This window comes from Bombina bombina, chromosome 2 (assembly GCF_027579735.1).
Source record: "Bombina bombina isolate aBomBom1 chromosome 2, aBomBom1.pri, whole genome shotgun sequence".
Classification (NCBI taxonomy): domain Eukaryota; kingdom Metazoa; phylum Chordata; class Amphibia; order Anura; family Bombinatoridae; genus Bombina; species Bombina bombina.
Genome location: NC_069500.1, coordinates 400,798,945 through 400,826,165, shown reverse-complemented (window position 1 = coordinate 400,826,165; position 27,221 = coordinate 400,798,945). Strand labels below are relative to the sequence as shown.

Below are 27,221 nucleotides of genomic sequence, written 5' to 3'. Positions count from 1 at the left end.
ATTGCTATTAACTTACACACAAACAAATACTGCTTGTTTTTTATTCAGTTTAATGTGGCACTGGGCTGGATATAATTGTATTATTATTTTTTTTTTTTTAAACCAAACTGCTATTATTAGATCTGTCAATAAGGTTGCCAACTTTTTCTGAAGAAATAAAGGAGACTAAAGAAAAAACACATTTTGTGTATGAAATCAACAAATTATACAGTAGCTATTTAAAAAAACACTTATTTTGCAATTTGATACAATTTGGCACAACAACATTTTTCATACAACTTCATTTATGGTTTGCATAGCTCCGCCCACTCAGATTGACCTCCAAAACAAGCAAATTAGATACTAGTAGTATAATTTAGTCATTCTGATTGCTTAAAGGGACAGTAAACACCAGAATTATTGTTGTTTAAAAAGGTAGATAAACCCTTTATTACCCATTCCCCAATTTTGCATAACCAGCACAGTTATAATAATACTGTATACTTTTTACCTCTGTGATTACCTTGTATCTATGGCTCTGCAAAATTACCCCTTATTTCAGTTCTTTTGACAGACTTGCATTTTTAGCCAATCAGTGCTTGCTCCTAGGAGCTTCACGTGCCTTAGCTCAATGTTATCTATATGAAACACATGAACTAACACCCTCTAGTGGTGAAAAACTGTCAAAATGCTTTCAGAATAGAGGTGGCCTTTAGGGTCTAAGAAATTAGCATATATACCTCCTAGATTTAGCTTTCAACTATGAATACCAAGAGAACAAAGCAAAAACATAATTTATGCTTACCTGATAAATTCCTTTCTTCTGTAGTGTGATCAGTCCACGGGTCATCATTACTTGTGGGATATTAACTGCTCCCCTACAGGAAGTGCAAGAGGATTCACCCAGCAGAGTTGCTATATAGCTCCTCCCCTCTACATCACCTCCAGTCATTCGACCAAGGACCAACGAGAAAGGAGAAGCCAAGGGTGTAGTGGTGACTGGAGTATAATTTAAAAAATATTTACCTGCCTTAAAAAACAGGGCGGGCCGTGGACTGATCACACTACAGAAGAAAGGAATTTATCAGGTAAGCATAAATTATGTTTTCTTCTGTTAAGTGTGATCAGTCCACGGGTCATCATTACTTGTGGGATACCAATACCAAAGCAAAAGTACACGGATGACGGGAGGGATAGGCAGGCTCTTTATACAGAAGGAACCACTGCCTGAAGAACCTTTCTCCCAAAAATAGCCTCCGAGGAAGCAAAAGTGTCAAATTTGTAAAATTTGGAAAAAGTATGAAGCGAAGACCAAGTTGCAGCCTTGCAAATCTGTTCAACAGAGGCCTCATTCTTAAAGGCCCAAGTGGAAGCCACAGCTCTAGTGGAATGAGCTGTAATTCTTTCAGGAGGCTGCTGTCCAGCAGTCTCATAAGCTAAACGAATTATGCTACAAAGCCAAAAAGAGAGAGAGGTAGCAGAAGCTTTTTGACCTCTCCTCTGACCAGAGTAAACGACAAACAGGGAAGACGTTTGTCGAAAATCTTTAGTTGCCTGTAAATAAAATTTAAGGGCACGAACTACATCCAGATTGTGCAAAAGACGTTCCTTCCTCGAAGAAGGATTTGGGCACAAGGATGGAACAACAATCTCCTGATTGATATTCCTGTTAGTGACTACCTTAGGTAAGAACCCAGGCTTAGTACGCAGAACTACCTTATCCGAGTGAAAAATCAAATAAGGAGAATCACAATGTAAGGCTGATAACTCAGAGACTCTTCGAGCCGAGGAAATAGCCATTAAAAATAGAACTTTCCAAGATAACAACTTTATATCAATGGAATGAAGGGGTTCAAACGGAACACCGTGTAAAACGTTAAGAACAAGGTTTAAACTCCATGGTGGAGCCACAGCTTTAAACACAGGTTTAATCCTGGCCAAAGCCTGACAAAAAGCCTGAACGTCTGGAACTTCTGACAGACGCTTGTGTAACAGAATGGACAGAGCTGAGATCTGTCCCTTTAAGGAACTAGCGGATAACCCCTTTTCTAAACCTTCTTGTAGAAAAGACAATATCCTAGGAATCCTAACCTTACTCCAAGAGTAACCTTTGGATTCGCACCAATATAGGTATTTACGCCATATTTTATGGTAAATCTTTCTGGTGACAGGCTTCCTAGCCTGTATTAAGGTATCAATAACTGACTCAGAAAAACCATGCTTTGATAAGATCAAGCGTTCAATTTCCAAGCAGTCAGCTTCAGAGAAGTTAGATTTTGATGTTTGAAAGGACCCTGAATCAGAAGGTCCTGTTTCAGAGGTAACGACCAAGGTGGACAGAATGACATGTCCACCAGATCTGTATACCAAGTCCTGCGTGGCCATGCAGGCGCTATTAGAATCACTGATGCTTTCTCCTGTTTGATTCTGGCAATCAATCGAGGAAGCATCGGGAAAGGTGGAAACACATAAGCCATCCTGAAGGTCCATGGTGCTGTCAAGGCATCTATCAGGACCGCTCCCAGATCCCTGGATCTGGACCCGTAGCGTGGAAGCTTGGCGTTCTGTCGAGACGCCATGAGATCTATCTCTGGTTTGCCCCAACGTGGAAGTATTTGGGCAAAGACCTCTGGATGAAGTTCCCACTCCCCCGGATGAAAAGTCTGACGACTTAAGAAATCCGCCTCCCAGTTCTCCACTCCCGGGATGTGGATTGCAGACAGGTGGCAAGAGTGAGACTCTGCCCAGCGAATTATCTTCGATACTTCCATCATTGCTAGGGAGCTTCTTGTCCCTCCCTGATGGTTGATATAAGCTACAGTCGTGATGTTGTCCGACTGGAACCTGATGAACCCCCGAGTTGCTAACTGGGGCCAAGCCAGAAGAGCATTGAGGACTGCTCTCAATTCCAGAATGTTTATTGGAAGAAGACTCTCCTCCTGATTCCATAGTCCCTGAGCCTTCAGAGAATTCCAGACAGCGCCCCAACATAGTAGGCTGGCGTCTGTTGTTACAATTGACCAGTCTGGCCTGCTGAATGGCATTCCCCTGGACAGATGTGGCCGATAAAGCCACCATAGAAGAGAATTTCTGGTCTCTTGAATGGAATGAAGGACACGGCATGCATTTTGAAGTTTTGTTAACCTGTCCTCTGTCAGGTAAATCTTCATTTCTACAGAATCTATCAGAGTCCCCAGGAAGGGAACTCTTGTGAGTGGAAAGAGAGAACTTTTCTCTTCGTTCACTTTCCATCCATGCGACCTTAGAAATGCCAGTACTATCTCTGTATGAGATTTGGCAGTTTGAAAGCTTGAAGCTTGTATCAGTATGTCGTCTAAGTACGGAGCTACTGAAATTCCTCGCGGTCTTAGTACCGCCAGAAGAGTGCCCAGAACCTTTGTGAAGATTCTTGGAGCCGTAGCCAGTCCGAATGGAAGAGCTACAAACTGGTAATGCCTGTCTAAAAAGGCAAACCTTAGATACCGGTAATGACTTCTGTGAATCGGTATGTGAAGGTAAGCATCCTTTAAATCCACTGTGGTCAAGTACTGACCCTCTTGGATCATGGGCAAAATTGTTCGAATAGTTTCCATCTTGAACGATGGAACTCTTAGGAATTTGTTTAGGATCTTTAAATCCAAGATTGGCCTGAAGGTTCCCTCTTTTTGGGAACTACAAACAGATTTGAGTAAAACCCTTGTCCTTGTTCCAACCGCGGAACTGGATGGATCACTCCCATTAATAAAAGATCTTGTACGCAGCGTAGAAACGCTTCCTTCTTTGTTAGGTTTGTTGACAACCTTGACAGATGAAATCTCCCTCTTGGGGGAGAGGATTTGAAGTCCAGAAGGTATCCCTGAGATATGATCTCTAACGCCCAGGGATCCTGAACATCTCTTGCCCAAGCCTGGGCGAAGAGGGAAAGTCTGCCCCCCACTAGATCCGGTCCCGGATCGGGGGCCCTCAATTCATGCTGTCTTAGGGGCAGCAGCAGGTTTTCTGGCCTGTTTGCCCCTGTTCCAGGACTGGTTAGGTTTCCAGCCTTGTCTGTAGCGAGCAACAGCTCCTTCCTGTTTTGGTGCAGAGGAAGTTGATGCTGCTCCTGCTTTGAAATTACGAAAGGAACGAAAATTGGACTGTCTAGCCTTGGCTTTGGCCTTGTCCTGAGGCAGGGCATGACCTTTACCTCCTGTAATGTCATCAATAATCTCTTTCAAGCCGGGCCCGAATAAGGTCTGCCCTTTGAAAGGAATATTAAGCAATTTAGATTTAGACGTAACATCAGCTGACCAGGATTTTAGCCACAGAGCTCTGCGTGCCTGAATGGCGAATCCTGAATTTTTAGCCGCAAGTTTAGTTAAATGTACTACGGCATCTGAAATAAATGAATTAGCTAACTTAAGGAATTTAAGTTTGTGTGTGATGTCATCTAGTGTGGATGATTGAAGTGTCTCTTCCAGAAACTCAAACCAAAATGCTGCTGCAGCCGTGACAGGCGCAATACATGCAAGAGGTTGCAATATAAACCCTTGTTGAACAAACATTTTCTTAAGGTAACCCTCTAATTTTTTATCCATTGGATCTGAAAAAGCACAGCTATCCTCCACTGGGATAGTGGTACGCTTAGCTAAAGTAGAAACTGCTCCCTCCACCTTAGGGACCATTTGCCATAAGTCCCGTGTGGCGGGTTCTATTGGAAACATTTTTCTGAATATAGGAGGGGGTGAGAAAGGCACACCGGGTCTATCCCACTCCTTAGTAACAATGTCAGTAAGTCTCTTAGGTATAGGAAAAACGTCAGTACTCGTCGGTACCGCAAAATATTTATCCAACCTACACATTTTTTCTGGGATTGCAACTGTGTTACAATCATTCAGAGCCGCTAATACCTCCCCTAGTAACACACGGAGGTTCTCAAGCTTAAATTTAAAATTTGAAATGTCTGAGTCCAGTTTATTTGGATCAGAACCGTCACCCACAGAATGAAGCTCTCCGTCTTCACGTTCTGCAAACTGTGACGCAGTATCAGACATGGCCCTTGCATTATCAGCGCACTCTGTTCTCATCCCAGAGTGATCACGTTTACCTCTTAGTTCTGGTAGTTTAGCCAAAACTTCAGTCATAACAGTAGCCATATCTTGTAATGTGATTTGTAATGGCCGCCCAGATGCACTCGGCGCTACAATATCACGCACCTCCTGAGCGGGAGATGCAGGTACTGACACGTGAGGCGAGTTAGTCGGCATAACTCTCCCCTCGTTGTTTGGTGAAATATGTTCAATTTGTACAGATTGACTATTTTTTAAAGTAGCATCAATACATTTAGTACATAAATTTCTATTGGGCTCCACTTTGGCATTAACACATATAGCACAGAGATATTCCTCTGAATCAGACATGTTTAACACACTAGCAAATAAACAGCAACTTGGAAATACTTTTCAAAGTAATTTACAAATAATATGAAAACGAACTGTGCCTTTAAGAAGCACAGAAAATATTATAACAGATAAAATAATTAAGTTATAGCATCAATCTTTGTCAGAATATACAGTTTTAGCAAAGGATTGTTCCCCTCAGCAAATGATAACTAACCCAGGCAGCAGAAAAAAATACACAAATAAACGTTTTTTATATCACAGTCAATACAATCAGCACAGCTCTGCTGTGAATGATTACTTCCCTCAAAAAAGACTCTTGAGATCCCTGAACTCTGTAGAGATGAACCGGATCATGCAGGAAGAAAATGAACCTCTGACTGAGTTTTTCTGATGCATAGTGAAAGCACCAAAATGGCCCCTCCCCCACACACATAACAGTGAGAGGGATCAGTGAACTGCTCTAATTTAAATCAAAACTATTGCCAAGTGGAAAAAAAGTGCCCAAAACATTTTTTCACCCAGTACCTCAGAGAAAAAAACGTTTTTACATGCCAGCAAAAAAACGTTTTACCTCAATAATTAATTGTCATTTAAAACCTATTGCAAGTCCCTGCAAAATAGGTTAAGTCTATGTATACAGTTTAAAAGCCAGAGAAGTACCATTTCCCAGAAAACTGAAGTGTAAAATATACATACATGACAGCCTGATATCAGCTACATCTACTGCATTCAAGGCTGAGTTTACATTATAACGGTATGGCAGGATTTTCTCATCAATTCCATGTCAGAAAATAATAAACTGCTACATACCTCTTTGCAGATTAATCTGCCTGCTGTCCCCTGATCTGAAGTTTACCTCTCCTCAGATGGCCGAGAAACAGCAATATGATCTTAACTACTCCGGCTAAAATCATAGAAAAACTCAGGTAGATTCTTCTTCAAATTCTACCAGAGAAGGAATAACACACTCCGGTGCTATTATAAAATAACAAACTTTTGATTGAAGATATAAAAACTAAATATATCACCATAGTCCTCTCACACATCCTATCTAGTCGTTGGGTGCAAGAGAATGACTGGAGGTGATGTAGAGGGGAGGAGCTATATAGCAACTCTGCTGGGTGAATCCTCTTGCACTTCCTGTAGGGGAGTAGTTAATATCCCACAAGTAATGATGACCCGTGGACTGATCACACTTAACAGAAGAAATTGGTAATAAAAGTAAATTGGAAAGTTGTTTAAAATTACATGCCCTATTTGAATCATGAAAGTTTTTTTTTTTACTTGACTGTCCCTTTAATGTGATAGGAGAATCAAATGTAATCTTTAATGATTCAGAAACAACATGTAATATTTAAAGTCACTTCTACTTTGTTCTCTTGAGTACCTTTGTTAAAAAATATTTGCACATCTTCAGCAGAAGCAATGCACTACTAGCTGGTGATTGGTGGCAACACACATTTGTTTTTTGTCATTTGCTCACCAGATGTGTTCAGCTAGCTCCCAGCAGTGCATTGCTGAACTGGGGATGAGTATAACTATATGTTTATTTCCTTTGCATGGTTTAAACACATATTTATATGTAAGCAACATATTAGAGCACTTTCTTTTTGCACTGTTAGAGTATTTAATGCAATTTAAATCATCAAGTTCCTCATCACCTCCCTTACGCTCAAGCAAATAATTGGCATAGGAAGAATACCATTACAGCAAGTAACAAAATAAGCAAGGGCTAAATTATTAACCCTTCAGCATCTATTTAGCAGGATACTACAAAGCACCCTAGTTTATATAGATATTATACTGCCTGAAATTAGACAGATATTACCACAGTATGTTTAACCTGCTAACTGCTGAGTTGGGGCTGCTGGAATGGAGAACAATATATGTAGCTATACTGAGGATTTGTTTTACTTTTGCTAAAACAATTAAAAGTATCTTAAGTAGGTGCAATTTTACGAGGTTAATAGTCATTTTTGATCTTTGCTCCAGTAGTGATTGTGGGCAGTAGGTTGATAAACACAGAAATGCCCCAGTAAATCTAGATCTGTCTGTATTTTCTCTGAATTCCAGTCCCAGAACACGAAGAGCCTGATATCTTAAGCCCCTGCTAAGCACAGCCTCAGTGTATAAATGGGGGTAATTGCCCATGTTCCAAACTGTTCAACACCACTGAGATGCCTGGTTCATGACCTCTTGTATATAATCACATGACTTCCCCTTACCCTCCCTGGTATTACATATCACATGGTTATGATGAAGTATCTACACAATTCGTCATAACAGAAGATCATAGATCAAACCTACATACAGTAAGCAATGAGTAATAACAGAGTAAAATCGAAATTCACAGCAACCGGCTGAACTGAAAATTGGACAGGCTTAAAGGGACAGTCTACACCAGAATATTTATTGTTTTAAAAGATAGATAATCCCTTTATTACCCATTCCCCAGATTTGCATAACCAACACAGTTATATTTATATATGTTTTACTTCTGTGATTATCTTGTATCTAAGCCTCTGCAAACTGACCCTTTATTTCAGTTCTTTTGACAGACTTGCAGTTTAGCCAATCAGTGCTGGCTCCCAGATAACTTCACGTGCATGAGCACAGTGTTATCTATATGAAACACATGAACTAACACCCTCTAGTGGTGAAAACTGTTAAAATGCATTCTGAAAAGAGGTGATCTTCAAGGTCTAAGAAATTAGCATATGAACCTCCTAGGTTAAGCTTTCAACTAAGAATACCAAGAGAACAAAGCAAAATTGGTGATAAAAGTAAATTGGAAAATTGTTTAAAATGACATGCCCTATCTGAATCATGAAAGTTTATTTTGGACTAGACTGTCCCTTTAATAGGCAGGGGCAGTAAGATAAAAAAAATGGGACTGTCCAAGGTAAAACAGGACAGTTAGCAACTATAAAACTCATCTTCATTCGCTCCGTCTAGCATAATACATTTAACAACTTTCTGTAAATCTGGTAATTCTATTTCTCATTTGGAGACAGTGGGAGTTAAAACATTAAACTGTCAGTTAAATCACAATTATTAACTAAATAAGAGTACAAGAGTACGATATTAAAAAAGGTTTTCGCTTGTGCGCTAAGGATTGTGGCAACATCAGCGCGTGTATTGCAAGTTGAAATTAAAAATTTTGTGCGTAAATTAATGACTAAAACGTGTTCACTTCAGGACTTTGGACATCGAGACCATGCAAACTTCTCTTTCCATAGACTTCTATGAGGTGAGCTGAAAAAAAACAAACTATTAGTTATCGCTCAACACTGCAATAGACCATAAAGCAGAGGATGTGTTAGGAATACTTTACATTCCTTTCTTCACATAGAAGATTATTTTCTTTTTTCTTTTAATACTGTATACTGTTTATACAGTATATATAAATATGACATTTTTTCCACTTAATATTTTTTGGGGTCAGTGTGTAAAATGTTTTTGTTTTGTTTGCTTTTTCATAACAATTTAAAAGAAAATAGGCTAGCAAAACACTTGCATACAGGTGGGTTGAACTGCATGCATCTCATACCATTTTCTCCCTGAGAGAAGGGAGAGAAAAGAAGGGGAGGGGAAAAAAGGGAGGGAAAGGAAAGCAGAAAGGGAGGGAGAGAGAGAAAAGAAACGTGGTGAGGGAAAGAAAGGAGTGAAAGAAGGGAGCAAGGGAGGGAGGGAAAGAAGGGAGGGAGTTGAGGGAGGAAGGGAGAGAGAAAGGAAAAGAAGGGATAGAGGAAGGGAGGGAAAAAAGATTACTCTTTGAAACAATCACTGCCCTTTACATGCAACAGCATACATGAATTACCTTTATTCAAATAATTAAACTTTTTAAGTGTCTGTTTACTATTTACTCCGTGGGTTCATGAATGCAGAGAAAGCTATTTATTAGTAGCTAACATACATTAGCGCTGAGAGTTTATGATTAGACATCACAAGCTGATCTAAGCAGTGCACAGACACATCCAGTCTGTTAGTTACTAAGACCTGCAATAAGCACTGCGCTCGCAGATCCACCACAGCTGACAAGGGGAGGCAGCATATCGACACAATGTCTTCTCCTCCAGCCTCACCTTGGAAGCATATCCACAGTCAAGTTTTTCATCAAGAACGCTTACACTGCAAAAATTGCGGCGGCTCTAAATAAAGCATCGGTTTAAAGGAGCACTGCCTGTAAAGAAGGATCTTAATCAGCGCAGAGCCTTGTCTTCTCTGTAAAAGCCTGCACTTTATCGCTCACTGTACTGTGTGCTGGCTTTTAGAGAGAGGATAGGGCAGATGTGCTGCCTCTCCCAAATCTGCTGCCCTAGGTACCGGCCTTGTTGGCCTAGGCCATAATATGCCCCTGTATGAATATATCAAGACCCTGGCATGGCCGCCCAATCTAAATGACAACATTTTTATTTGAAATTTGGTAGAAATGCTGTCAATAATTTATACAATAAAGCAAACATGTTCATTTTACTCAAACACATACCTATAAATAGTAAAACCAGAGAAACTGATCATTTTGAAGTGGTCTCTTATTTTTTTTAAGAGCTGTATGTATTTATATATAAATATAATATATATATATATATATATATATATGTGTGTGTGTGTGTGTGTATTTATATATATTTTTTAACCCTTACACTTTACTTTAGATCTCAATTTGCGCTAAATATTATAGCACAGTTTTGGCTTTTGCTCGAACGCGAGCTATGCTTGTAATACCAGTGCAAGTTAATACGTTGGCGATATCCATTGCAAGTATAGGTTGTGCTAGAGTGATGTCGGTCAAGCTAACCCTTCTAACCCTTTTGCCGCTAGCAACCTAATGATAATGTTCTTTTATTTTCCTTAATTAAACATTGTACAGAAATGTTGATTTTAATGTCTCTTTAATTAAATTGTAAAAGCCTTAATCCTATCTTTAAGAATATTAATGAAAATAAATAGCCAGATTTGTTAACCAAACATTAAAACAAATAGAAAGCCACAACTCACTAAAGGTTTGATCCACTACCTCTATATTCATCTACAGGAAGCTTTTATTTAATTTCTTTCCAAACCAGAAACATTTTTCTAATTTCTTTTGTTCACTCTCTAATTTCTCTTTGTTCTCTCTTTCACATTCTTATATATATAGAAATTGTATAAAGAATACAGTTTCATGACAAGGAAGAATTGGGAAAAAAAACCTTAAATGAGCTGCAGTGCTGAGTGAGTAGTTGATGGCCAAATATAACTTCTAATGCTATAGAGCAATAGAAATTGTAACAGCACATGAAAATCAGTCTATAATGGAAAATTGTGTTTGCACAAAGGACTGCTGTAACTCCTTTAGCCCAGGGCCACTCATGAGTTATTGGGCATTGGTGCATGACAAATAACCTTCATAACTCACTGCTCCCATTGCAATACCCAGCAACAAATATCCCAGCCTGTCTCCATGTGTTTCTAATAACCACTTCCATAGGGAGAGAATGGCTTCAAATCAGTGAACTTCATCCCAGCACCCCCACAATTATACAATACTCAGGCTTTCATATGTTGCTTTTCTTCCATTTAAACTAAAGTTGCAATTTGTCAGGATATTGAAGAAATCTTATAGATCCTCTTCAGTATTTATTTCCACTCTAACTTAATTACCTAATAAAATAGAAATTGGATCTTGTGCATTTCAGCTAATTTAGATATTGTAGATCTGACTGCTGAATTTAGGCACCAATTTTGATTCCTGGTTGACACAATGGAGCAGAATAATATGCGGCAACGGGCATAGCATGGGAAACCTGCAGAACGTATATTTGCAAGAATAACATTAAAGGGACATGAAAGCCAACATGTTTGATGATTCACAGAAAATGGAGAGTGAGCAACTAGCGCCTTGAATCGTTTACCTGCTACACTATAAACAGACCCCCTAATAAGGTCCTTAAAAAGTTGCAATGTGCACGTTTGTGTATAGGAGCGCCTAAAAGAAGGCTAAGGTAAACAACAGGTTTCTTATCCAACAACGCCTAAAAATCTCTTTAGGTGTGTTTGATTAGTAACTGATTAATTAGCACTCATCTGACATAATAGAGTGGGTTCAAAAAGTTTTAATTCACACATTTAAAAACATATTCGAACCTTAAACAAATAAATCTTAAAACATTTGGTTTCTCAAACCTTTTGGTTTGAAATCAGATGGTTCTCTGATCTCTAAAAATCTAGATATAACATAGACCTATTACTAATTAAGATCAACAGAGAACTGTAAATGATAACCAATAGATTAATGGATATTGTTAAGTTTATCCAAAATAATCGCAATTATGCCAATTAGTAGAATTAGAGAAATATCAATATAATCTCAGCAATATATGTATAGAGCAACTCCGTGTTTAAGTGCAAGTAATTACCTTACCTAAAAATAATAAAAATAATAATAATCATCAACAACAAGCCTATCTAATAGAAATTGTGAAACACTAATTGTGTGAAAGGGTTCACAATAAAATTATAAACGATGCTCTGTGAGGAGATACTGTGAAAAGTTGTGATACAATAGTGAAATGTGAAAAAGGGGAAAATAAAAATATAAATATTTTCAACAAAATCAAAATACACAGTAAAATTATAAACAGTGCTCTGTGTGGAGATAAACTGTGAAAAAAATGTAAACCAATAGTGGTATGTGAAAAAAGGATAAAAAATGAAAAAATAAAAATATATGTCAAACAAGATCAAATACCGGTATGATCAGAAAAAATATGCAAGTGAATTTAAGCAATTTGTAAACCAGGTGTGGTTCAAACAAAACTTTATATAAGCCAAGAATCTGACTTGGTTGTCTTGGCTAAATCACCTAATCATCCTTCTCTGTGACTATAGGATTTTACCCCTATACAGATATAGAAACAAATCTATTAATACAATAGAAATAGATATAGAAACAGGTTTAATACAATAATAACAATAATCAACCTAAAATCAACCTAAATGAGTCCCAATTTATAACAAATAAAGTGAAGTGTCCAAAGTTCCTATTAGAAAATTGAATCCGATGTTAACCAACAATCTAAAGTGGAAATGGGATCCCAGGTCCTTGATCCAGATGGTATCCAGAACCTATGAAGTAAATGAAAAAAATACACTAAACAATAGGCCTATGAGAAAAAGTCTATTGGTAATAGACTTACCCAAACCGCCTTGTCCTGATGGTATATGAGCCTCACAAATCTCTCCAATAGTCTACGCGTTTCGGCCCTTAGATGGGGCCTTTTTCAAGACATAATGATTATGTCTTGATTCAATCACATTGTGTCAATCACAAATGCATCAAATTAATTCCCTACAAAAATCCCAATATACTGTAACACAATTTTGTAGAAAAAAAATATCAGATTAATCTTTTCTAAAGGATTGTTCTCCCTATATATCATAAAGATACAGTATGTTACTTGCAATTTGCAATAACTACAAAATAAACAATAAATTCTCTGCAGTATTAATTCGATAAACCTTTATTTATCTTATGAAATCAATTTTATAACCACATGACTTATTCAAAGTGTAATTACTGTATGTGTATTGGAATTAAAATGACGATTGTTCACCTCACTTTAAAGCTTTCAAAATAATACAATTATAAAAAAGGTTGCTGAATACTGTACAAAGTGATTACAAGTGACACGCTAAAAATATTTTCCACTCGAGCACTAACTGTGCGCAAAGTAAAAAATGAGTGTGGACAGAATAGTATGCATATTAGTTGAAAGTAAAAAGTTAGCGCACAAGCAAATGACTCAGACACGCTAACTTCAGGACTTTGGATATCACAACAGCACTAAATCTTTCTCCCCTTAGACTATGAGGCACGATAAAGAAAACAAAAGTAAGACAACCCCTCCACAGCGCTCAAAGAACCAAAGCTGCTATAAGACATATATCTAAGTGTCACAGTCACATGCTAATATTTAGAACTGTGAGGGCAAGCAGTATTCAATTTGCATGTAGTCCGCTACAGCGTACCTTAACAGGCTCACAGTCCGGCCAAAAAGCTCTGCTTCACTTCCGTTATCCCTCTGCACCTTTGTATTTGGTTACTGCAGCTCCTTGTCCGGACGTCAACTTAGAACTCTGTAACCAAGTCGCTGCAATGTATGAAAGTAACCCCTCCTCCTCCTGAAGTGTCACCCTGCAAACCACTACCGGAACCCTGTATCCTGTTACATAAGCAACATTGTCCAATAGAAAGCGTGGCAGGAGACCGAAGAAAAGTCTAAAACATAGCTTTTATTAAAGCAAACAGTAAAAAGCCTTTTCTTCGGTCTCATGCCACACTTTCTATTGGATATTGTTGCATGATAAAGAAAGCATTTTTTTGTCTCACTCGCTCGCTAACCCGATACTGCGCTAGATCAACTGCGTTAAAGCCGATGGTGCACTAGGATTACTTTAAATTCCTATGCTCTTTACTAGAAGAAAATATTCTTTTTATTTTAAAATATTAATTTATACAGGGAGTGCAGAATTAATAGGCAAGTTGTATTTATGAGGATTAATTTTATTATTGAACAACAACCATGTTCTCAATGAACCCAAAAAAACTCATTAATATCAAAGCTGAATATTTTTGGAAGTAGTTTTTAGTTTGTTTTTAGTTTTAGCTATTTTAGGGGGATATCTGTGTGTGCAGGTGACTATTACTGTGCATAATTATTAGGCAACTTAACAAAAAACAATTATATACCCATTTCAATTATTTATTTTTACCAGTGAAATCAATATAACATCTCAACATTCACAAATATACATTTCTGACATTCAAAAACAAAACAAAAACAAATCAGTGACCAATATAGCCACCTTTCTTTGCAAGGACACTCAAAAGCCTGCCATCCATGGATTCTGTCAGTGTTTTGATCTGTTCACCATCAACATTGCGTGCAGCAGCAACCACAGCCTCCCAGACACTGTTCAGAGAGGTGTACTGTTTTCCCTCCTTGTAAATCTCACATTTGATGATGGACCACAGGTTCTCAATGGGGTTCAGATCAGGTGAACAAGGAGGCCATGTCATTAGATTTTCTTCTTTTATACCCTTTCTTGCCAGCCACGCTGTGGAGTACTTGGACGCGTGTGATGAGCATTGTCCTGCATGAAAATCATGTTTTTCTTGAAGGATGCAGACTTCTTCCTGTACCACTGCTTGAAGAAGGTGTCTTCCAGAAACTGGCAGTAGGACTGGGAGTTGAGCTTGACTCCATCCTCAACCCGAAAAGGCCCCACAAGCTCATCTTTGATGATACCAGCCCAAACTAGTACTCCACCTCCACCTTGCTGGCGTCTGAGTCGGACTGGAGCTCTCTGCCCTTTACCAATCCAGCCACGGGCCCATCCATCTGGCCCATCAAGACTCACTCTCATTTCATCAGTCCATAAAACCTTAGAAAAATCAGTCTTGAGATATTTCTTGGCCCAGTCTTGACGTTTCAGCTTGTGTGTCTTGTTCAGTGGTGGTCGTCTTTCAGCCTTTCTTACCTTGGCCATGTCTCTGAGTATTGCACACCTTGTGCTTTTGGGCACTCCAGTGATGTTGCAGCTCTGAAATATGGCCAAACTGGTGGCAAGTGGCATCTTGGCAGCTGCACGCTTGACTTTTCTCAGTTCATGGGCAGTTATTTTGCGCCTTGGTTTTCCCACACGCTTCTTGCGACCCTGTTGACTATTTTGAATGAAACGCTTGATTGTTCGATGATCACGCTTCAGAAGCTTTGCAATTTTAAGAGTGCTGCATCCCTCTGCAAGATATCTCACTATTTTTGACTTTTCTGAGCCTGTCAAGTCCTTCTTTTGACCCATTTTGCCAAAGGAAAGGAAGTTGCCTAATAATTATGCACACCTGATATAGGGTGTTGATGTCCTTAGACCACACCCCTTCTCATTACAGAGATGCACATCACCTAATATGCTTAATTGGTAGTAGGCTTTCGAGCCTATACAGCTTGGAGTAAGACAACATGCATAAAGAGGATGATGTGGTCAAAATACTCATTTGCCTAATAATTCTGCACTCCCTGTATATATACAGATATATATATATATATATATATACACAAATATTTTGTTGTAAAATATATATCTATACCTATATAGTCATGTATACACATATAAGAATGGTTGAAGAGTACTATCTGTATACTGTTCTTCCCTCCGGGGGGCTCTTTTGAGTAGTGGTCACCCTAAAGCATACATTTTTAGCTCCTATTTTTTGGACCACAACAACTATGCTACACATTGTTAGTTCTGCTTTTTCCTGAAGGTCTTAAATACTAGTGCCAAGGGCCGCATGTAGCCCTAGGGCCACCAGTTGGCCACCCTAGATTTAAATTTATACTATAGAGTAAACGTCTACCATAACTTTAATGATGATATGTAGATCACCTGATGTCTATTATTGCCAACAACATTTGGAAGATTATTTAAAGGCACAATCTAGTCCAAATTAAACTTTCATGATTCAGATAGTTCATGCAATTTTAAACAACTTTCAAATTTACTTTTTTTATTATTATTTATATTCTTTTTATTAGAAATAAATTTGTGTAATACATAGAATTGGAACATGTGACACAATCGATACATCTATTAGTAATTACACAGACATTTATGGCTTCAGTATTTTATAAACAGATTTTTAACCCTGTTATTGCCAAGTTTAAACTGATCTAGACACACTTCTGCATTTTTTTCTTTTCATATGTGCTAATATCCAGGTAATCTTAATTTACTCCATTGAAGGATAATAGTCCGGGATAGCTGATTACCAAAGTAAACTTTCAAATTTACTTTTATCATCAAATTTTCATTTCTTTCTTGGTATTTTTTGTTGAAAGCTAAACCTAGGTAGGCTAATTTCTAAGTCCTTGAATACCACCTCTTTTCTCAGTGTATTTTGACAGTGTTTCACAGTTAGACAGTGTTTGTTCATGTGTGCCAAATAGCTAACATTGTGCTCACTCCCATGTAGTTAATAATGAGTCAGCACTGATTGGCTAAGTCAAAAGAACTGAAATAAGGGGGCAGTCTTTAGAGGGTTAGTTACAAGGTAATCACAGAGGTAAAAAGTATGTTAATATAACTGTGTTGTTTATGCAAAACTGGGGAATGGGTAATAAATGGATTATCTATCTTTATAAACAATAACAATTCTAGAGTAGGCTATCCCTTTGAGTCTGATGCAAAGTATTCATCACATATCAAGTTAAAAGGGGCGGGGGGTTTAATCAAGCATTTATCAAGCAACCCGATTATGCAATATTATAATTCTGTCTTTGTTTTGTAAATTTGTAATGAATATCCATTCTTAAAGGGACAGTAAAGTCAGAATTAGACATTCAATTTTAAACAACTTTCCAATTTACTTCCATTATTTAATTTGCTTCCTTCTCTTGTTATTCTTTGCTGAAAGGTTTATCTAGGTAAGCTCAAGAGCAGCAAATAACCTAGGTTCTAATTGCTGATTGGTGGCTGCATATACTGTGTATATATAATATATATATATATATATATATATATATATATATATATATATATATATATATATATATAAAGATTGTCATTGGCTCACCCATGTTTTCAGTTAGAAACCAGTAGTGGATTGCTGCTCCTTTAACAAATGTTTTAGTATAAATTATACTAAGAGAATAAAGCATATTTGATAATAGACGGAAAACTGGAAAGTTGTTTAAAATTGTATGTTCTACCTAAATCATGAAAGAAAATATTTGGTTTTCATGTCCCTTTAAGATTCCAAATGACAAATATTAAGTATGTGCTTACATTTTCAATAGTATAATACTGTTGTTATTTATGGTTAAATATTTATTTGTGCATATAATACATCAGCACAGTTGTGTTTTTCTTTTAGTTGCAAATCATGGGCATTTTGAGTTTAAATGCATGTTATATAACTACTGTTTATTATCATTAATACATACGTTATGAGTACATCTGACAACAAAAAGGATAATGTAGTTGCTGAGCCCAGAGCTGCTGAATCATTAATGAACTGGAGGGGTTAATGTCACAGGGCTGTCTGAGCCGAGTCTTAAGTGAACCAAGCTCTTGCCAGAAATAGTCATTGTAATAAGCTTGCTGCAAAACTACCTCTTAATATCATGCACGGAATGTGAGTGGCTCTTGTCATGAATATTTTTAGACAAATTAAATCAGAATTTCTTGCCAGCTCCCATTAGGACCTGCCATCTCTATCTCAGCCCTGTGTGACTGTGTAGGTGTGTGAATGGAAGCTAAAAAAAATAAATCTCCCTCTGGCACAGAGATATTTACGGACACACTTGTTACCAAGCAGCAATTTAATGTCAAACTGGCACATATTTCTCAACACTTTGTTCAACTTAGTATAAGAAACTTGTTTCTTCTGCTGCTGCCTGTTTGATCCTTAAATGTCATCTTTGCTGTTGTAGAGAAAGACCCAACTCTGCTGAGGGTAATAGCACAAGAGTTGCTCTGCAGAACTCACTTTGTCACAACGACTCACTGCAGTTCATTAACAATTGATGAATATTCATCATGTATTTTTTTAAGAGGTGATTCTACTCTCTTCACTGATAAATCACTCAGTGCTCTCTGGCTTGTAATGTATCTATTTTTTTTTTTAAACAAAATGCAGCTTAGAATTTAGGTTATTAACTTAATTTCATAGCCTATTATGGTCCATGAAGATATGTTCCTTCCTGGCACATTACCAGACACATTTTTTTTATTTTAATGTTTTGATTTAACAGTTGTGTTAATTTCTAAACTGCAGGAGATACCTGGTGTTTCCTGTCGTACATTACAGTCTTCCAACAGGGAATTCGTAGGGGGGGGGGGGGTGCTCAGCTGCAGGTGGAAAAGCTGAATGTTCTTTTGATGATAACTTTGAGCTTGGGGCATCTCTACAAGGACTTAATGCAAATTCAGCTTCTGATGCAAGACCTCAGCCACTGCTCCCTCTAGTTGTTTTCTAGTTTGATTGATATGTTGTGTAGACAGCTCAGACAATGCTGTATTTCTGTCTCTTCATCATTCTGCTGCTGCAGTCTGTAAAAAGCACTGCAGAGCTGTCCATGGTTTTATCATCTGGTTGTAAGAAGGGTAACAGTGGAGAAAAGGGGCACTCTGGACAGTAACACTTATAAAACTCTTCAATGAGAAAAGTCACAATATCTGGATTAGAATAGTAATGCAAATAATTTGTTAAACAGACAATTAATGCCTTGAGACTGTAATATTAATTTAAGTCTGCAAATTGTGGGTTTTACAGTTATAAGAACTACAAGTGCACACGTCTGGCCTAATTGGATACGGCAGAGATGATAGGATAAGAAGTATAAAACAAAGCTGCTTTTTTGTAAATATACTTTTTTATTGAGGTTATATAGAGCCAAATAAAAAATAAATAAAAGTAAAGTAAACATAAAATTAGTACTTAATGAACAGAATTCACAATAAAAGAAAATGTCAACGTCAGAAAAAGAGGTTAGAAAACTTAGTGCAATTATAATTTGCTTGCGCTAAGTTTTCTAACCTCTTTTTGTTAAAAACTCAATCATCAGGTAATTTATACTCTCAAAAACAACTAAACACAACAAATAGAACTCCAGCTACCTCTACTACTATGGCAATAAAGAGCCACTCCTCGGGGTCGATTTATCAAGTGTCTGGCAGACATGATCCGCTGTAGCGAATCATATCCACCAGACATGGATTTATTATTGAAACCAGGCAAGCAGGTGACAGCTTGTGCAATGCCGCCCCCGATTGATGTTCGCCACCTCAGGGGAGGCATACGAGTTAGGGTGACCATATTGCTGCTTTAAGAAGGGACACATAGGAAAAATACATATGTCAGGGCTGTTTTCAAGGCTGTTTAAAGAAATGTTTTGTATAAGAACCCTGACATATGTATTTTTCATATGTGTCCCTTTTTAAAGCGGCAATATGGTCACCCTAGTATGAGGTAACTCCTGTTTCTGGCCATCCTGAAGGCTTGCATGGAAATAGGGGTATACGGCCCCATTCGAGCCATGATAAATCGGACCTAGTATCTTCACCACAAAATTCCAAATATTTAATATGTAAGAGGCCACTTTTAGACCTCAAAAGTCATTATATAAACTAGGATATGATCTCTCCTTTTCAAATATCATAACTGGGCTAAGAGTAATGAGGAGCTACACATCGGCAAACCCAACTTAAAGAACAAGTAATACAGAGGTTATTTATCAGAAGTGATAAAGCAGGAGGATATTAAAGGACATTGCATCTGTCTTATAACTTCACCTCCCATACATTATTATATTGAAGTAAGAAGGAAAGTGAAGTACGAGACACACAGGTAAACCCCATACAAATAGATTTTTTAACTATATGCATAAGTACAGGCTTCTAAATAGATATTTTTTTAAAGAGGAGACTCAAACATTACAATATAAGGTCATAAAAAAAATCCCAAAGATTTTGCATAATTTCTCTCTATTCCAGGAAGTTTGTGATCATAGGGACCTTAGGGAGAAAAATGGGAAATTAACATTTTAGTACCTCTTTGCCACAGCCCCCACTAGGATAATTATTTTATCTAAACCTTCTTGTTTACATAGTTTTTTTTATAACCATTACTATGTATAGAAATTTTCAGCATAGGTGAGGATACAATAGGCCAAATCAGCTGTCTCAAATGAGAAAATAAAGGTAAAGAAGCTATTTGTAAACAATTTCATTCACTCCAGTAGGTAAAATGGTGCATTGGGAACTCATTAAAGTGAACAAAATATTAGAGTACACTGTCCTTTTAAATATGTAAGTATAGTCCACAAAAAATCACTCTCTTCAATAAATAATTTAAATTATGTAATGTAATGTTTAAATTGTCTGGGAAATGTCCTCAAGGTACATTCTTCTATTGCTGTTTTCAATTCAGTACAATTATAATTATATATATATATATTTTTTTTTTTTATTTTTTTTTTATGTAAGAATATTGAATATTTTTTATAGTTTTTATTGTTTTTATTGGAGGTTCTTAGTAAGGCATACATGAAACAAATTAAAAAACAAGCATAATAATAATAACATATAAGTTTCGTATGACACAAATCTATAAATACATAGAATAATTCAAAAGGACTTTTTAGATGTATAGCACACAGGTAAGATGCCTAATATTCTTGAGTTCCTCCCAACTGCTACAAGAGGACGCTCTTGGACCTCAAACATATGTATATAAGAAATATATGAAAGGCTAATGCTCACAGTGGAAACCACTTTTGGGTCTCCAAATAATAAGAACCTCATTTTTTATATTTTTTGGTTCCCAACTTGAAGTAACAGGTAAGTTGAAAGAGAACACTAGCAATTAGAGTGCCAACTCCAGCCATTCAGTTACAAGTTAATTAGAATGTAGGTCTAAAAGATAAATAATTAAAGCTTTAAAGATCCCATCAGTTAGTTTGGACGGAAGGGAGAAGTAGGCAAGAGATAAATTAGCTAAGGGAGGTAAATTGGTGAGCTGACTGCTAGGGTGTATTGAGGACCATGAGGACAAATATGATGTTAAAGGTATGCACACCAACTTTGAGGAGAATAGTCAGTCAGTAGAACATTATAAATAAGTATAACATTAGAACACAAGATGGGCAACACTGGTAAATGGGGGACTGATTACAGTTATGCAAGCCACATCAAAGACTGGGCTAGGTTTTAAAACTTAAAACTAAGGTATTTACATGTAAGTGAACCAAACCATCTATATCATAGTGTAAGTTAGTTTGTAAAAAGAACATACTATGGGCATGTATATATAGTGTTGGGTACAACTTTATATAATGTTGCTCTCATCATCCCAAGGGGAGAGTATTGGTGCAGGACCTGCCTGCAACAGAAGAGTGGCCAAGAAAAGAGAGATACATCACAATAAAGGTCACATTATTAACAGAGAAAGTGTACATATTACATTTTCACGATTGCTAGATGCTTAATGTAACTACCCAGCTGATGAAACCTACAACAGGGGATCACAACTGCCCAATATATTTATTTCCTATAAGCTAGTCAGTTACTTATATCTAAGGCCAATATAAATGGTAATGTGAATAGAAGGGTTCACAACCTCATGTTCATGCCCAACAGTCCGAGTGCAGAAAACAAGGCATCATGAATAAGATAACAAACAAACGTTCCAAGCAGGTTAGTGACATATCCTATGAGAATAGGTCTCCAGCGTTCTCCCACAGCAGCTAGCAAGCCGCGAGATAGACAGCAAAAGTATCAGTCCCTGGCTTGTGCTCCACTCATTAAGAGATCACGGACCTCCAGGATCCCATGTAAGGTAGAGTGGGGCTGTGCAATAACCTAAGTGTAGCCTCTGCAAGAGTGGCAGTAATTGTCCTGGGTCTCCGAGAATCCCAACCCCTCTCAGGGTAGTGATAGAGAGGTATGTAATGCACGGTGAGAGGTTGTAATAGCTAAACTCCTTTTCTTTAGGGAACAGCGTCTGCAGGCTGAGCTCACCATCTATGCTGCTCTGCTGGTCAGTGAGTGGGAAATCAGCAATTGAAGAAGCGCAGGCCTGGTATAAAGATGTAGGATTTTTGAGGGCAGCCACAGTTCCGTTTGTCATCCTGCTCTCCCGCATGACAGCCACCTCCCCATTCTTGCGCTCCGTTACCATAACAGGCCCATCAAATGTAGGGTGCAGACGCTGGGGCCCCAGGACGCCGCCACCCCCATTATCTGACGAATCAGTCTCAAAACGAGCAGGCTGAGGAGACAAGTAAGTGTCACTGCTAGTAGGTGAATGGTAGCTCATGCCTTCCAGGGCTGTGTGATGACTCAAGAGCAAGTTGCGCAGTTCCGTGAAAAAAGTTGAAGGGATCTCCATTGTAGACACCTGTGGCCAGACGTTGAACAGAAACGTGGTTGGCGATGTTATAGAAATTGCTTGCAGTGACTGGATAGTTGGAGAACCTGCAGGGTTTTGCGGAGCTTCCCTGCTTCTTAACGACAGAGGCGGATGATTGCCCTGCCGGGGGGTTTGAGTGATAGGCCGCAACCTCTGATCCTTACTGGGGTGCTGCAAATAGCCTCAAATCTAGAAATAAGTATCATACACACTATAGGGTACTCATCTGTGTTAGTTTGGCACAAAAAAAATATGTGTGATGCAGTTTTAAATAGGAGCTTTTAGGTAGATTTGCTCTGATGATGAGGAGAGCTGATAAATATGCGACCAGTCATGGCCGCCTCCCGGAAGTTCCCCCAATTATAATAATATATATTTTTTTAACTTGAAATGCTTAAAGGGATATTTCATTCAAAACATTTCCCTCATGGAGGTGACACAGCAGCGTTTAAATGCTGAAAACATTTTTATGTTTATTTTAATTTAAAAATGTAATGTAAAGATGTTTAAATTAAATTGAAAACTAATACATTATGTTTCACTACTTTGTTCTTTACATCTGTGAGTTAATTTGGAATCCCTGGTACAGTCTGCTGTGTTTTAATATACAACATGGAATTCTGTGCACAGATTTTGTAAGTGCATCACTGTGGGGCATATTTGTCAAAGCATCAACTGAAAATACGATTGAATCCCGCATCGTATTTGTCGCGAGTTTGATCTGCCGTAGTTATCAAAGCGTCAAGATCGTCAAATGTTGAAATTTGTGACGTAATATATGCTCCCACTATCTCAATACGACTCAGATCAATGCTTGCATCATTACAGATGTTTCAAATTCAGATTCGACTCTATTTGACCCAAATTGATCAAACATTTAACAGGTACGCTCTCGTGTATTCCGACGCAGCGTACCTAGTTTTGAATCCGCCACCCTTGCCATAGAAATCAATGGGAGTCTGAAAACACAGAAAGCTTATGTTCAATGATTGAAGTATATTACATAATAAAAGTAAATTAGAAACTCTATTAAAATTGTATATCCTTTTTAAATCAAACAATATTATTGCTCCACATTTGGTGCACTAGTAGATATAGGGATAAAAATGAAAAATACATTACTACTTATGGATTTTGCTAGAAATTTGTCTCTCATTAAAAAGCGAGGGGACAATATTATTTCTACAAATTTGTTAAAAAGTTTTCCCCCAAACTTGTCGCACTAATAGATATAGAGATAAAAATTAAATACACAACATAATATAGCTAACTTCCTTTTTATTTTTTGTGAAAAATCTATGTGCACCATGTTTAAGCCATGTAATACAAGTCACACTCTCTACTTTGCACCAATTTTGACGCAACACTTTTCGCACCAATTATGACGCAAACTCAGAGGTGTAACTAGAAACCACAGGGCCCAGGTTTCTAGTTTGTTTTGTTTTTTAACATTTAACACAGGAAAAAAAATGTGAAACAGATTACATGTCTGCAAAAGGAGGTACCCTGTGCCCACAGTCTGTGAGATGGTCTGTCCCCCTATTACTGTATATAGTGACACTGTTTAACCCACCAGTACTGTCTATAGTGAGTCAGTGACACAGTCTGTAATCTGCCGGTGAGATGGCTGGCCTGACCCTACCCGCCCCAGTACTTTATAAAGTGACCACAGTAGTCTGTGACATAGTCCAGCCCCCCACCGTACTGTATATAGTGGTACTGTATAGTGACACTAATTACCCCCTCCCCACATGCTGTAGTAACAAGGTCTGTAATTTGCTGGCTCAACAAACATTCACATACATGCATAAATACACACACAGTCACATACATACATACACACATACACACACACACACACACACACACATAAACACCAATGGGTAAAACAGAAAGACTAACCCCTGTAGTCAGAGACACTAGTTAAACATCATGTCACACTCACATGATATCAGTGCAGGTCAACATTTTTTATTTAAAAAAATATGTATATTTTTTTAAGCTGGGGCTCCACCCTTGGGGGACCAGTCGCAATTGGGTACTCTGCACCCCCTGTAGTTTCGCCCCTGCGCAAACTCCTAAACAACCCACACACTAGTGAATTTTTAAGCCACTTTTGATTGGAACATGCATAATCAAATGATTTATGACATCAGCCAATCTGATTTAAATATACATTTTAAACTATCACTAACGAATCAAATTGCTCGATACTTGTGTCATTGATCTCTCATCAGAACTTGTAAGTGCCATTTGTTACATTGTGTATTATACATGAAAGTATGTATATGTGAATTTAGAATTAAAGATAAACATTGATGCTGAAATTAGGACACACAGTGTAATCATTTAGACAATGATTTTAAAATTTGAATATATGTTAGATTCAATTTAATCTTAAGCTGATAGCTCAAAGGGATAGCCCACATAACATTAAACTGTCATGATTCAGATACAGCAGAAATTAAACTCACCTCTTTACTGTCATGCTATTTTCAGTGTATTTTTTCCTTCTCTTCAATTAATTTTTCAGTAAGAAATTTCATCTTATATGCCAGCCCATTTGATAACACCTGTGTAGGGGTGGTTTTTTAAAACTAGATTGCAATCAGAAGGGGTTAAACAGGTACAGAGAGAAAACTGTCCCAGCTCTTAAAATATCCATTGATTGCAAATAAATACATATGATACCCTGATTACATGCTATATTCAAAATTATTACTGCTCAAAATTATAATAAATTTACACTATATACATATAGTGGTATAAATAAACAAAGAGATATGACAGACAACATTGTTTCGAACAAAAAAAGGAACTTAGGGACATATAAATATGTTTGCAAAATATTTTTGACATAACACACACAAACATATATATATATATATATTTATATATATATATATATATATACACACAAGTATGTGAAAAGATATATGTACAAATTCTAGCATTAATAATCATTTATTAAAAAAAACCTTAGATAAAAGCATATAATGACTTCTAGAAATACAAATACACATTAATTTATGTGAAAGTATTATATAACAAATATGAGCAATATAACAATATAAAAATAACTTTCTAAGAGATATTGTTTGTTGAGGTATAAATCTAGCTATTTCTTGGACATTAACAGATGAAAAATAAAAGATTAGCTTTAGAGAAATGTGCTTGTTCATAAAGTTGGGAAAAAACAGAATAACCGCATCATTGATGACTTTTAGTTAACAGCCTTATATAAAAAAAAAAAGATATCAAAAACACGCACGTCAAGTACGGCGCATTGAGCATCTGCTCATCGCGCCGTACTTGACGTGCATGTTTTTTATGGGGGTTTTTTCACACAGCTCTATCAGGACAGTTGACATTTACTTAAATATGAGTCATTTTTAGTAAAATATAAAAAATTTTAACATACATTTGAAAAAACACTTTAAACTTGAAAAAAATATTTTGCATGAAAAATAAAGGACTGCTCACTGGCTGATAAATCCTTCAGTTCTAGTGACTTTTAAACTGCTAAATTCACTTGTCTATTATTGTAGTTATTTTGATTTACCCCTAGTAGTGAGTAAAACATTATTGCAGATTTTTAGGCCCATCTTACATCTGCTAGTAATATTATTGATATATTTATTAACCTATATTTTACCTATTATTTTCTTCCAAAATAAATATGCACTGGTTTTATAAGAATTATGCATTTGCTTCACTAGGTATGGCAGTGTGGAGGAAGCATGGAAGTATTACCTTGCTCAAGAGTCGCTCATATTGAACGCACAAAGAAGCCTTACAACAATGACATTGACTACTATGCAAAGCGCAATGCCCTGCGTGCTGCAGAGGTGTGGATGGATGAGTTTAAGTCCCATGTGTACATGGCTTGGAATATACCCATGACGGTGAGATTTATGTTGCACATTAAAGCTCATTCAGTATTTTATGTATTACACATTATATTATAATAGTTATAATAGTATAATAGTTAAAATTGTTTTATCACTGACATAGCATGGAGAAATGGCTGGATTGGCCTACCAGGATACCAAGAGATTTCCCGGTGGGCTGCAGCTCTATAATTTGGATATAGAGTGCATATAATAAAAATCCTGGAACTTTTTTTAAAATACAAACTAATATAATATAATTCTGAAACAAAATATTTGAGAAAAATGGAATGAGCGCATTATACTGAGTAAACTGGGAATAGTCTGCTTTCCAAATTTTCCAGGGCTACTTTTTATTCCCAGTCTTGCCTTTCTAGAATTCTTTAATGGGCCTTGCAGTTCTGACAAGACTTGTTAGATATTATCACCAGAGAAGTATAGAGAATTTTCCCCCAAATCTCATATGAAGAATTATATGCATTCCTAATTCTAAAAAAATATTTGAAAGCTATGAAACATTGTATCTGCTAATTAGGATATAGATAGACTAATGAAAGGTAGAGAAACACAATTACATTTGGTTACATTATGCATTTGGAAATATAGGGCTCCATTTAAGAAGATGCAAATGCAGCTTTGGTGCTCCTTCAGGTGAAGGCTTTCATGATAGTCTTTAGTTAAGAAGCAGCGGTCATCAGACCACCACTTCCTAGCCTGCTACACCAACTATAAAGTGGCATTCCTCAATATATAAAGTGTATTTGCACAAGCCTCACTTGTTGTCCAATAGCCACAAAGCCAGGCAAACAAAGGCAGAGATATCTGCCTGTGTCCACCTGGAGGTTGTTAAATGGACCCATAGTAAAAAGTTCTTGTATACAGTGCCGACCACAAGGGCTTCATGTGCCTTAGGATAGACTTAAAAATTTGAGCGCTAGTTGCGTACTGTACCATCATTCTCCCTATCTATGCATCATCCTGCCTATCAAGTTTACCTATCCCCACCCATTCATTATATGC

At 37.2% G+C, this 27,221-nt stretch overlaps 1 protein-coding gene across 1 annotated transcript in view; it reads left to right on the top strand.

Moving 5' to 3' along the window:
* The window catches only part of GALNT9 (polypeptide N-acetylgalactosaminyltransferase 9), a 669,089-nt gene that overhangs the window by 499,188 nt on the left and 142,680 nt on the right, over positions 1–27,221 (top strand). Inside the window, exon 7 of the mRNA XM_053701876.1 lies at positions 26,031–26,216. Coding sequence (XP_053557851.1) covers positions 26,031–26,216 — 186 coding nt within the window. The remainder of the gene's footprint in view (positions 1–26,030; positions 26,217–27,221) is intronic.